The sequence below is a fragment of the Colletotrichum abscissum genome (genome assembly GCF_030869225.1).
Source record: "Colletotrichum abscissum strain IMI 504890 chromosome Unknown Scaffold_8.1, whole genome shotgun sequence".
Taxonomy (NCBI): domain Eukaryota; kingdom Fungi; phylum Ascomycota; class Sordariomycetes; order Glomerellales; family Glomerellaceae; genus Colletotrichum; species Colletotrichum abscissum.
This window is the reverse complement of record NW_026850525.1, coordinates 816119-829752: the sequence shown is the minus strand read 5'-3', so window position 1 is coordinate 829752 and position 13634 is coordinate 816119. Positions and strand designations below refer to the sequence as shown.

Genomic DNA, 13634 nt, shown 5'->3' with positions numbered 1-13634 from the left:
GAGCTGGTGGCTCACGCGTCTCTTCAGGCTGAGTGGCTGGCCGGTGTTGGACGTTGTTGCTTGGGCATCACCGGCTGGCGTTGGAGAGGTTTCCCGGATGTTGTTTTCCCAGCCACCGACTTTTTGATCCCCTGCTCCTTTGTCCTGGTTGTATCAAACTTGCCCCTCTATCCGTATGGCCTTTCTGCGCCTGTGTGCCTCCCGATGTCAGAATTGACTTTCGTCCGTCGGTCGATGCGCCCGAAATATAGGCGATGGGTGGCTTTCCGTATTCCAGGGATGTGGCTGAGAATTTCGTCTGAGGGTACGAGCATCATCCCGACTTCACAACGGACGGGGTTGGCCAATTGCGCATTGTGTCTCGCGGGCCCGGGAGAACAAACGGGGCATTCTAGTTGAGACAAGGAAGTTGGTTTGGAACAAGAGAGAAAAATTCTACGGCTACGGTATTTCGGCCAAGGATGGCAGAGTGATCGATCGGATCGGAAGGGGGCTATTGTCTTCCTGCTGGATCTCTCGTGTCATTTTTTTGGTGGTTGAGGCTTGAACAGGTGAGTCGCGACCCGGACCAGATGATCTGGAGAATATTGGACGATACGACTCTGAATGGGGACTCGTCATGCTCTATCTCTGAGCCCAAAGGTAGGTACTGATATCGTCGCCAATATTAGATTAGGTCAGATTCCCTGGCTCAGTGTGGCTCCTTTCGATTAGGTTGTGCTTCGCCTTGTCATGGTTTGCCTCGTTATCTGATTTGGCTGCAATGACACTGGCGTGCCTGCACTACTGGGGAGAGCTGAACATGACAGTCGATAGCATCATCCTCATGGGATCTGATACGGAACGGGAGGAAGGGTTTCCATTTCCATCCACGCTTCACAGTGAATCCCCCAGTGTACCGCCTTTGCCTCGTAGCCAGTGTCCAGACCCGTGTGATCACCCCACTGAGAGCCGAGCAATAGGAACGCGGAGACGAGAAACAGTGGCTTGCTAGTGGATGCAGGAGGGCTGCGAAGGGCTTCATAGGTCACGTCTCGGGGGGTAAGTTTGGGGGGTTATTCTTGGGCCCTTTGGGTATCAATAACATGAGAGTAAGTGAGCCTATCGCGCGAGAGACAGCGGCCGTCGATGCCCAACCTGTTGGAGCTGCCCTCTCCGCGAGTCCGCTCTCGTCCAGTCTGAACCAGTGGATGCGGGAGGCAAGGAGCGAGAACCGCCAGGGCCGTCATGTTGTTCGCAAGGGTCCTTTGGGGTGTACCGTGTGCTCACCACTGAAAGGACTCATCTCACCTCTTGACTTTGTATCTTTCCTTCCGTTTTTGGTCATCACCATGGCTTCGCCCATCAAGGTACGAAGGTACGTCATCCTTGGCCGTTTTGCCATTTGTTAGAGCGCTAAATGAGGGTAGGAATTGTGGTGCCTGAGGAGATAGCAAGATGTGGAAGGAGTCCACTCACCTCCCCACGTTGACCGTTTACCCTCAACGACATCTCGGGCATAACGGTATCCTCCCGTCTCCCTTGTCCAACGGTCGATTCATTCCGTATCCTTCCGTTCAGGCTTCAGCCCTCCGTCCACTGCCGTCCTACGCCACCTTCTCTGCTTCTCTCGGTGCTTCCTTAGCCACTGAACAATGATTTGCCGAACGGACAATGGCCCAAGCTGCAAGCCCAACCCCCACCGTCTGCGAGCCGTGACCGCCATTCCATTTTCGCTCATCAAGTTTCCCTTCCCTCAGGTCCCTCCAATCCGTCTGCTTCTTTTTTAAGGGGAAAAAAAAAACTTCTTTTTGTTTTCTGCCTTCTATTGGGCGGTTCCGGCTTGCGGCCGAGCCGTAAACCCCTCCACCGGGCCTTTCATTGTCGTCTCCCTCTCCCTTGACAAGACCTGCCCGCCGCTCGCCTGTCTTCCGGCAAGATCCCCGTCCACCCAGACCCGGCGCATCGAGGTCACGACCCAGAAGGCCCAGAACTCTGAATCTCTTGTCATCCTGCTCACCTCTGACCTCATTCGCCGGCCGGACGCCGTCGTTCCCCCCAGCGGTCCTACACTGACAGACGCATACCCGGCCACACTTCCCAACTCCCCCCCCCCCCCCCCCCCCCCCCCCCCCCCCCCCCCCCCCCCCCCCCCCGCCCCGCCGCACACCCCGCCCACACCCCCGGCGGGGGGGGTCGCCCCCGCCCCCCCCCCGCCTCCCCCGACAACCCCCCACCCCCCCCCCCCCCCCCCCCCCCCCCCCCCCCCCCCCCAATGGCCCCAGTCAGTGAGCCACTGGGCCGAGAGAGCGCACAGAGAATCCAGTCGGAGCACATCGGCTGGACGTGGGGTTGGGTTTCGCTTTGGCTCTGAGCAATCGTCCACCTTTCGACTTCCATTCCGTGACCCTCTCTTCTCTGTATTGGCTAGTATCTTGCCCTTTTCTGCCCGCCCTGAGCGCGCGCGCCGCGTTCCTATCAATCCCCAGACTCTTTGCAATTCGCAAGCCCCAGGTCTTCTTTTAAACCAGTCCCTCTCGGCCTCCAGGTACATTGCCCCTAGTTTAGTACACCGAACAATACCTTAGCCCGTCTAGCCTGTTGCCTTCTCTTGAGTCTTGGGCACCGAGAGAAGGCAGTAGACACTGGCAAGCAAGTCTATCAAGTTTGATAGAGTCCGTGAGGTGAGAAGGAGAGTTCGAGGCGGTCTAAAGCCAAACGGAACCCCTGCTCAATGCTCCCTCACTCTGTCCGCGCCCCACGTCTCGTCCGTGTCTTGTTCCAAGGAAGCATTCTACGGCGCCGTCTGTCCGTCGCAATAGTAAGTGGCGCCCGTCCGTTTGCCGTTCTCAGGGCTCTCTCGATTTCGCCAGATTTGGATCAAATCATCGCCACAAGACATTATGAAAAAACACTGGCTACGGATGAACTTCCGAATAGTATTAACAAGCCAATGCGAGAAGGTTTACTATTACCGCACACAGAATTACAAGACGAATATGGGCTAGCAGGTATTCACCGTGAAGCCCCGAAAGTATCTTACCTAAAGGGAACAGGGACAAGAGGACTTATCTCGCCTTGGCATCATGATCTCGCTCTCTCTCTCCCTCTTCCCCTCGGCTCACTCTTCTATCTTGCTCGTCCTATAATCGCCGAAGAGTATGGCCGCTCCCACTCGCCAGAAAACTTGCCTGGTTCTCTCTTGCTGACTGGGCCCGTTGACCACACACCCACCCCGTCCCTATCCTCGGCCACCCTCCACAAACAAGTGACCACACACCCACCAATGCGCATCGCATCCCACCCGCAACGGGCTGCTCTTTCCTACCGTAGTCCAAGGTATCCGTAGATTCTAGGTAGGTACGAGTGCTTCCTTCCTTCCTCTGCCTCTCCAGCTCCACTCTGCTGTCTCCGTCTCGTTCCCCTCCCGTCCTTGCTGTTCTCGCGCCGTCCGTACCTTACCGTACCGTACCGTGGTGACCCTCTTCCTCCGTAAGCTCCCACAGGTAGCCAGTCTGAGGTGAAATCCCGATTTCCTTAGTCTCTTGTTCTTTCCCCACTGCCCTCCCAACCCTGGACTGGGATCTCGACCCGGGCCAGCCTGACCTTCCACACTACTCGCGACCTTACATTGCCTTACTGCGACTCTCCTCCTTTCCCCCCGTCCCATGTCCACCGTATCCTTCTCGAAGCTAAGCAAAGTACCTCACCCCCGGCCACCGTTTCTAACCAGGTACCTCATCCCGGGAATCGCGCAGAAGTGCCGCCTTTGCTGTTGAAAATACAAAACCTTCCCTCTTCCTCCTCCAGCTCTACCTTGCCCGCCCACCAAGAAAACGAGATCACACACCACACACACACACACCATTACTGCGTACTCACACGCACACATTCATACAGACACTATCCGCACTCGCTCGCCCATCCAGCGTCAACCGTACATACCTACATACATATACATACTTTCGGCACCCCATCCTTCAGACGGTTTCCCTATCGTTGCAACACACATTTGTTTATTATTGTCCCATCATCCCTCTTCCCCACGTCGTCTCACTCTCGACGCAGCCCATTTACGCCGCTTCATCGACTCGACTCACACACACATACTCAAGGCTTTTCCCCCGCCCTGTGTATCTGACCAGACCAGCTACTTTTTCACCTCGCTACAAGATCTGGAGTGCATCGCAGCGCCGTAACACTCGAACAAAAAGAAATAACCGATTCCCCGAAAGCCTGTGAGTGTGTTTCTCCCCTTCAGAGCCGTTGTTCTACCTCCTCGTCCTGCACGCACTGCCCTTTAAAACTTTCCGACCACCCTCCACCCGCACATCCTCTCATCCCATCCCACCAACCTCTCTTATCACTCATCCCGCTCGACCACCTCCGCCCTCTGCTTTTTCCCTTACTTTCTTGCCCTCAACTCAACCCGCGTACGGTTTGCTTGGCCCTCCGAACGAGTCTCGCACAAAAAGCTCGCTTCTCGCCTCTGACTGCAAGTTTCCGCTGCGCAATACATGCATCTTTGCCGCTCAATACACAGCAGCCCAAGCGCATACTCCTCCACACCCTCGTCTGCAATTCTCAGAGTGCGCAGCACCCGTCTCCACATCTCACTCACACCCAAAAATAAACCCTGGGCCACCAACCGTCCTCACCGCTGCGCTGCACTCGACTAACACGCCCTCGAAAGATTAGAAAAATAGGCACCATTGCCATCACAGCACAACATCGCAGTCCACACTCGACTGCTGATTTCACATAACCAGAAATGGTCTCAACGTACCAGATGCCGTCCTTCTACAGACCGACACCTTTGACTGTAGACACAACACAAGCGCAAAAGTACTACGAAGAGGAGGACCACAGCATCCTCGACGAAACTATCTTGGACCACAGCGCACTCGACTCGGGCCTGGAAATGTCGCCTCCCATGGTTGATAGCAGAAGAGATTCCTTCGCCGTTGGCGGCTCTCTCTTCTCACCAAAGACGGAGGACTGGCAGTCAGTCGATATGCAATCCGTGCCATCCAACAACCCTTTCATCGAGCAGCAACACAACAACAACCCCTTCATGCGCCTGGATCATGCTCAGCCTTCCCCTTTCGCCCCTCAAGGCAACGGATGGTCTCTGAGCAATACTTCTGGCTCTTGCACTCCCCTACAGCAATTCGATGGCATGCCGGCTGAATACGACAATGGCGCTCCCATGTTCCAAAGGCCCGTCCCGGGCCAGACGCCCTTCACCAACCCCACCGGTCAAATCAATATGTTCGCACCCATCGGATCAGGCAACCAGTCCATACCAACTTCACCACAGAAGGGATGGATCGGCCAGGCGGAATCTATGGCCAAGAAGATGCGCCCTGGTAGCCCTACCATCCGCTCACACAACGATATGCGAAGGGGTGACGGCATCCGCAAGAAGAACGCTCGCTTCGATATCCCGGCCGAGCGCAATCTCAGCAACATCGATCACCTCATCGCTCAGTCCACCGATGAGCAAGAGATCAAGGAGCTCAAGCAGCAAAAGCGACTGCTGAGGAATCGCCAGGCAGCGTACGTGCACACTCACCTCCTTTCAATTCCACTTACTAACATTGCAACAGCCTTGACTCTCGCCAGAGAAAGAAGCAACACACCGAGCGGCTTGAAGATGAGAAGAAGCAATTCACCGCTGTGCTCACCGATCTGGAGGAAGAGATGGCCGACATGAGGAAACAGATGGAGCAGCTTTTGAGAGAGAAGCAGTTCAACCAGGAGTACATCGAGTCACTCACCATGGAGAAGGAGGAGATGATCCGCTCCCACACGATCGAAACCGGCGAACTCCGGAAGAAGGTCAGCGTCCTCACCGACCACGTCCAGCGTCTCGAGAGCGCCGCCATGACTGCTCCTGCCAACAACAACTATGTATCTGGCTACGACGACATGGACGGCATGACCATGCCGGGCAGCTGGGACAACGTCAACTTCCTCGGCGAGTACCCCATGGAGCAGGAAGTCAAGCAGGAACTCCAGGTGGTTCCGAACAAGAAGGCTGATGTTTCCTTCCCCGTCGATTCCGAGAAGTCTTCCTCCCAGGGTGGTATTCTCTTCATGCTCTTCCTCGTCGGTGCCTTTGTTCTGTCCAGCCGCTCTACCCCTGCCATTCCCCGGGTCTCCGAGGACGTCCGCGCTGAAGCTGCCACCCTCCTCGAGAACGTATTCAAGGACGCCGGCGTAAACGGTGCATCCAACACCCTGAACGGTCTCGCTCCTCAGCCTTCCGGCGGCTCGTGGGTCGACAACTCGGCCATGCCTATGAGTGACACCTCAATGGGCGGTGTCGCGCCTTCGATGCTCGGCCAGCTTGGCGACTCTCTCACCCAGCCTACCGATGAACAAGCAAATGAGCAACTCTTTGGACTCTCGGCTGCTCAGTACAACGGCGTCAGCTCGCAGGATTTCCTCAACAACGCCCCCGAGCGCACCACCAGCCAAGGACGCAAGAACCTTGCCGATGCCCTCTCAGCGATGCGGACCAACAAGCAATCCGCAGCCGACGTCTACACTAGATCACTACTTTGGGATCAGATCCCCAGCGAAGTCGTCAGAAACTTTGCCAAAATGGTGTCCGAAAGCAACAGCGCGAAAGCGGGCGCTAACGAATAACGAAGACCAAAAAAATTACGATCCCATGATCACATCAACGAATCTCAACTCTTAGCTCAAAACATCATTCTACCAAACATCTTTTTTCCTTTCAGCCGAAGCTCATCATACACTTCTACCGCTCCCGCGGACAAAACCCCAGACATTGTTGCTCACGCACCAAACAATCCTCTTTTCACCGCCAAATGATCGAAGCTCTTCGGACATACTTACTTTCCAACCGCTTTATTTTTGTGATTTTCATTTTGGGACGCCATTTCCCTCCGGTATCTAGCAAGCGAGCGAGCATTCTGGATTTAGTCTGATATCTCTGTATTTCACATATCTAGTTTGGTATCTATTGCTCTTTTCAGGCAAGGAGGGACGGGGGAGAAGAGCATGGGAACACGGGACGGACAAGCTTTTCCAACGTTTGTACAATGGGGGCAACGGGGTTGGCTTGGAAATGGAGGGGTGGTCACATGGAATCTTGGGTTACCGGAGGAGAGCAGGTCTCACACAACGAGGGACGTCATCTCACAGGAGACGGAGGAAAGGAGAGGGAGGTGGTGTTCGGTTGGGAATCATGTTGCTTTTGTTCTTTTGTCTGATTTTCCTTTTGTTTTATTTCCTTTTATTTCCTTTTTTTTTTGGCCTTGACTGGAAAGATGGACAGCACCGCACGAAGTTGCAGATTGTTGACGAGAAACGAGAAAGCGTCTCGCGACGAAACGTGGAAACGGAAATGAGTCGAAACGAATCTCATGATCAATGACAATCAAACGAAACGAAATTTTTACCACGTCACTACTTCTACGAAAGCCTTTTTTTCTTTTGATATTTTCTGCACATCTCATTGCGACATAAACCGACACTAGTACCGGCACACACGCGCACAAACACCAGGACAGACAGTAGGAGAGAGAGAGAGAGCATTTGGATATTCGGGTAATGAGCAGTCAAACAGCCTGCCGTTGGCACCCATCTTCTTCATGTTTTTGCCCCCTCGCCTTTCCTTTGGCGTGGGGGAGATCATTCTATTCATGTAGCTACTTGCAAATCTCCAACAAAGATACCAAGGATTCTCCATTGCCTTACTCACCATTCCTTGAAAACATGCCTATCTATGCTTTTACCATGTTGTGACGCGCAGTAGCCGACCATGGGAACAGATGACACTTACAGGTTCCTTGCTACTTGTGAACCCCTCGGCTCCAGGTGAGGTTGAAGTCAAAGACTAGCAAGGAGTCATCGTCCCTCGTGCGTCGCTGATCGGTTGATCCGATCCGCGAGGAGCGCAGGAAACCTTTTTGACGCATGGGGAGGGAAGGGATTCTCGGTCAACGTTTGGGGGAGGAGGAAACTGGCTAGGCAACACCCAATGCGGACCAAGCCTAGAGGCTGAGTACCTAGTATAGTAGTGTAAGTTCCTAGGTACATAGGTGGGTTCCCTGCCGAGGGGGGGCGATGGCGGGTTACCGTGTCATATAACAACGGTTCTACTATGATGATCAACGTTTTTGGGTCACCCCTCGGTCTGGGTGGCTCGTTGTTCGGGGTAGAGTTCGTTGAGGGGATGGGAACGGAGGGGCGAAGTTACGAAAGCAAACAAGCCAACGCCGGTCCGGAAACTTGGAATGAGGGCCGAGCATAGAAGCGTGACGACCTAGATATGGACGGCGAGGAGGACGAGCAAGGGAAGGGCGGGGCAACGGGAACGAAACGAACGAAACGAAACGATGTACACAGGGAAATCATGTTGAACGCAGCGGCGAACGAGGCCATCTATTGGTTCTCGTTTTGGGAGTGTACGTGATAAGATGGGCATTGTAAGGTCCGATGGGGTTGTGGCTTGGGCGATGCGAGGTGTGGAGAGTGGAGGGTGAGAGGGAGGGTACACGATCGTTCCCGGTTTCCGAAGTGTGCGTGTGAAGTGTGACTTGATTCCGTTGGTCAGTGGTAGGTCTTTTTTTTGGTCTTGGAACGACTCTCGGGATCGTTAGTGTTAAAGAATATCGACCACTGAGATGCGAGAGAAGTGGGTGAGTGACCAGAATTTCATCATGGTATTTTCCTGCCTACCAGCAAGGTTTCGTTTCCACTTTCGGGATGATCCATTCTTGAAATCCGGGAATAGTGCGAGACGTCCCCCTTCTGCTTGGGGCAAAGCAAGAGTAGTATGTGAGGATCGGGGTGGTGATGGAGGGAGACATGCGGGCGTTAGCGTTGGTCGCATGAGGAGGGCACGACGCTGGACGGGGAGGGATTTTTGGAGATGTGGGATTGGTTGATAATGCAGCTTATTCTGCTCGGGGCGGCGCGTGAGAGCTGGGTGCAAACGAAGGGGGGGGGTTGACTGGGATAGATGGGCTGAGATATTCTGCTGCCTCTATACTAGTGACATGCAGGTTCAAAGAGACGGACTTTTTCGCGGGCTTTGGTTAGAATCTACCTCTCCGTACCTAAGGTGAGTTGAGGGCCGGCTGAAGATGCGTGTGTAAGTCTGGAGGCGGAGGCGGAGGCGGAGGCGGGGATAAATCTGGGTGGCTGGGAAAGGGGAGAGCTTGGGTGAGCATAGAGAGAGAGAGCTTGGAGCTTGGGGCAAGTGAATTGCATTAGGTTGAGAATTTAGACCCGAGAGCTTTTGGAGAAGAATGGTATTGTTTCCGGCTGAAGAAGTATACCCAGACTACAGAGTAGCGCCGCCGAACTGCCTTGTTTCGCGCGGTGGTACAGACGCTGCGGAAAGATGTGCCGTGAGTGAGAGAGGCAAGCCACACTTGTACGCGCAACGCTAGAGTAGTCACTCGGGCGGTGCGGGTGGGAAGGATGCAGATGGTGGTGGTGGTGCTTTTTGCCAGGATTTCTTTTCTTCCTGCAGGTTTTCTTGGAGACTTTAAGCCAAGAGTAGCTTGTCTTTTTCCGATGAGCTCACTTGTGTCATGGAAGGGGACTTGGGGGAGAGGGAAGGTGAGGTGAAGTGAGAAAAGGTCAGGCACTCCGAAGAAGGGACAACTGAGATTCTCCCGTATTTCATTGGCATTGTGACATGTCCCATGTGGTGGTCATGATGGTGGTGAAATGTCAACGAGTCGCATCAGGTCCGTCTAGGCGTCCTCCAAAATAGGAACGTAAGACGACAGGCAGACACATAACAGGCCTAGAAACAGAAACCCTCTGTTCCTCGCGTGGGCTTTTCCATTGAACTCATCACCTCCATCGTGCGCAGAGGCACACCAGAACAGGGGAGGAAACACCACCCACCCGCCCAACCTGTCGTCGCTCGTATGCGTGTCTCAGACACTCTCGAGGCCGCATGCTTGAGCTCGCGCTCACGGGAGCCAAGATGTGTTGCAGTTGCCCAGTGGGTAGGCAGGCAGGGCACGGGGGAAGCAGTGGTTGGAGCCCGTCACGGGTTTGAGCTGATGACAGGACATTGTGGTTCTTCTTTCCACTGGGTTCGTTGATGTAGAGGTCATCTATCTGTCTCTCATTCCACGGATGTCTCTATTCCCGTATGCACGCCGACCTCCTTGTCCTGCATGAGTTCGCATGATGCTTCCTAAACCCAGCTGCAGGCAGCGAGAGCCACCGCCGCCGCTACCGCCGCTGCTGTTGCAGTGCGTGATACAGAGAACCATGCGAGGAGGGCGTGTAAGTCGCAAATTGTGAGTACCCATGTATACGTGCAACAGAGAAGGAGGAAAACGCCAGAAGAATGCCGTGAGGTGATGAGTGAAAAGGTTCATGTTAGTCTCACCGTACTTTCCTCGGAGGCGAGAGATGCTAAGGCAAGGTCAGGATCTAGGTCAAGGACCGGTGAATACATTAGTCTCAAGGTGCGGATGGAGGCGAAACGGTTCTGCTCACTGCGATTTCCCGCATCTTACTGGCCTTGTCTTCACCTTTAGAAGATTGCACTTGTGCTGTTAGGTGCAGAAACGGTCTGGTGGCGATGGGGGTTTCTTCCGATCTTTCGCTATTGTCCGCTCGGCTTCTTCCTTACTGCTATCGCATCGCGGGAGCAGGTGAGCAGAAGATGATGAAAGAGGGAACATCATGCAAGCCATGAGTTAGCCTTGCGTCGCCGCGATGCGCAAAGTTCGGTTGGGAGGAGAAAGTGAAGACGGAAGCAGCAGTTCGTCTCTTTTCTTGCAGGAGAACATCCTTTCCCCCCCCAATTTCCCCCCTTTCCCGACATCGCGTCTCGAAGCGGAACTAAGGTGAAGCCAAGGTGAGTCTTGCGATGTAATCTAGAAGGTCCGGTCGACGGGAATGCTGACGTTGCACATTTTCATTGGGCCGTTGCACCTACTTAGCACCTAGCTCTTCATGAGCGTAGTTCCCAAGAGAAATTTCTCTCTTCCCGCTTTTGCTGCAAACGGGCTTGACGAGATGAACTGCTGCTCCGTGACTCCCTCAATCTTTGCGGAGAATTTTTGAAAAAAGGAAGATGGACCCGATCGATCTTCACCCATGCAGAATTCATGCAAGAAGAACGCGCGCGGCACGTGTGAGTTTGTCGGATCTGGATTGCGCGGAGATGGAGGGGAGATGTGCATGGCAAATCACCCCCCCATGCCATTCCCACTTCCCACTAAGGCACGTTCTACTGCAGTCTCCAAGATTCTTCTGTTCGATTTCAGGTGTGAGTTTCCGAAAGAACGGGGAGGAAGTCAATGACGATGCATGCTTGCCTCGCGTCTTCGCTTCTTTTGCGCGCGTGAGTCAAGGTAAGATGCAAGCGCTGCCACCGTTTCGCTGGGCTTGGTCTGTACTTTGAGAAAAGCGGAATCGATAGACGGTGGATACGGATATAGACGGTCGTACGTTTATTTGGTCGTTCTGTCTCTGCTGGTTGCTCAGGCGGTTCTTGGTATAGACGGTCATACCTACCTGCGCAACTCACCAGATCTTGACAGAGGACCCTCAAGTAATCTATTCCATGGTCCCATTCTCAGACACCGCTCATAGATTCAGAAAAGACCGGGGGAAGTTCAAAGACATGTCTCATCGGCTCCTGGTGACTCACTACAAGCAATATGTTTCTCGAGGACGAAACGCCGTGTAACCCTATAGCGATACCCTTCGTATGACTCTCCACACAGGTACCCCTGAGGTAAAGGGGGACCCGCAGGAACAAACACAAAGGCGAGAAAGAAGTAAGGGGCGGATGAGCGGCTGAGGGCAGGGAGGTAGCGTGAGTGAGGTAGGGTATCGTGGTAGTTCATCGTGGAACTCCATGACGGTTGTATGAGCTTGTTCACAGTGGCAGCGCCAAAAGAGTTATGAAGAGTAGAAGGAGAGAAAGAACGAGAGGGGTTTGACGTTACGATGCTACGATTTTGCAACGTCTGCGTATCACCCCGCCCTGACAGCCCCGCGCTCTCTATATGCTGCTGCTGGAAGAAGCAGGTTCGTGGCGCCTTGGGGAACCCAAACGAGACTCGGACAAAATTGAGATATTGGTTCGGCCCGGCGAAAGGCACGGTGTGCTTTTCCCTCCCGTGTAGATACCCGAGTCGGGTGCACCCGTTCTCCGTGCCCCGTGGCCCCGTCTACCCGGCTTCCGTCATCAGTCATCAGTCACATTACCCGCAAGATAGACAGTCGATGGGATCTCATTGAAAAGAATGCATCGCTTTTCTTCTTAAAATATGAATGCCTGTGGTGATAATGCGGGGTATGTAGAACAGTAAAACAATAAAGCAAGAGGACAGTATCAGCCTTTGCGACGGCAGCCGGGAACTCGCTATAGGCATCAACATGGCCACAAGCTCCGTGTCTCGCATACAGAATCCAGGTGCTTAACCTGCAAGTCCATTCCAACGAATACTGAAGACGAAGCAAAGGCTTCACGAGAGGACTAGAACAGCTTGCTCCCCCCCACCCCTTTCCCTGCCTCGCCGGGAGCCAGCTTCTCTGCTTTCCCCACACTCGCGAGACCAAAAGGTTTCGCCCGTCCGACGGCGCACAGCGTAGAGCACGCCGACAAATCGCCGTTCCCCACATGGAGTACCTGTGTCTATTTGTCGCCGTACGCACCTTGTTCCGCCTGATGAGATCGCCGTCGTACTCCTATCCCGCTAGGTGAGGGCGCTCAGGAGAGGGGTAAGAGGACAAAAACATGAACTCATCAAGGGAAAGGCTGACAAAAGAGCCATGTTTTGTGTCCCCATTCCTCTCTCCCCCTCTTTTCGACACCGTCGCTGTGCTTCGGACACATAATCAGGATGGCCCAAGGAACGGCCGAAGCCTCGTGTTACGATCTCGCATGTTGGGCGAAACCGCGACAGGAAAAGACAGGGAGAGAGAAAGTGTAACCGCCGGGTAGAAGCTGAGCGGGACTGCCGAACCGGAATCGGAACGTGCCACCCGTTTCGAGTATGTGATGCCGTGTCACCGGTGGTTCAGTCATTTCATGCACACACTGGGCCCCTCTGTTCCGTGACTTGCTGCCTCCTTATCTCTACTTCTTCTTCTTGTCGCCGGCATCTGGGTCGTACTTTTCCTTCCAGATCCTATTGAGTTTGCGGGTGGTTAGCCTTTGGGTATCACAGAGGAATTCTGGCCACACGGGGTGGTGCTAGATTGTGTGGGTAATGGCGTCAGGAACGCAAAGATAGGGGGAGAAAGGACAGGCGAGCAAGTGAACTGGCAGGCAGGCAAAAAGTAATCGCGACGAATCGCAGCCTCGGGAAGCAGCATCGAGTCTTCGCGGGCGCTCTGGGGAACGCGGCGTAGCGCAGGAGGGCTTGCAGCGGCAGGTAACCGCGTGCAGCTCCGGGAAAGCTGACGGTCATCCAAGTTTGAATGACAGGGCGAGCTCCCACATTTTGGGGGGAAGGCAGAGTAAAACAATGCCTTGGGAGCCTATCAATGCCGCAGCGCGCAAGTCATCCGCGACGAGGGAGCTGCATCTTTGCCCCCCCTCCCCAGTGATGCATGCGCCGAATCCAACTCTGGGGAAAACCCCCCTCAACGAACCAGTGGATAAGAAAGAAAGGAATGAATAAACAGGC

General features: G+C 54.2%; 1 protein-coding gene across 1 annotated transcript; it reads left to right on the top strand.

The window, feature by feature from the left end:
• Positions 1-4750: 4750 nt before the first annotated feature.
• Positions 4751-6633, top strand: CABS01_04273 (bZIP transcription factor; the record flags this gene model as incomplete). The annotated part of the gene is made up of 2 exons (XM_060537644.1): positions 4751-5538; positions 5589-6633. The coding sequence occupies 2 exons, from the start codon at positions 4751-4753 to the stop codon at positions 6631-6633; spliced, it is 1833 nt and encodes a 610-aa protein (XP_060390489.1).
• Positions 6634-13634: the final 7001 nt, after the last annotated feature.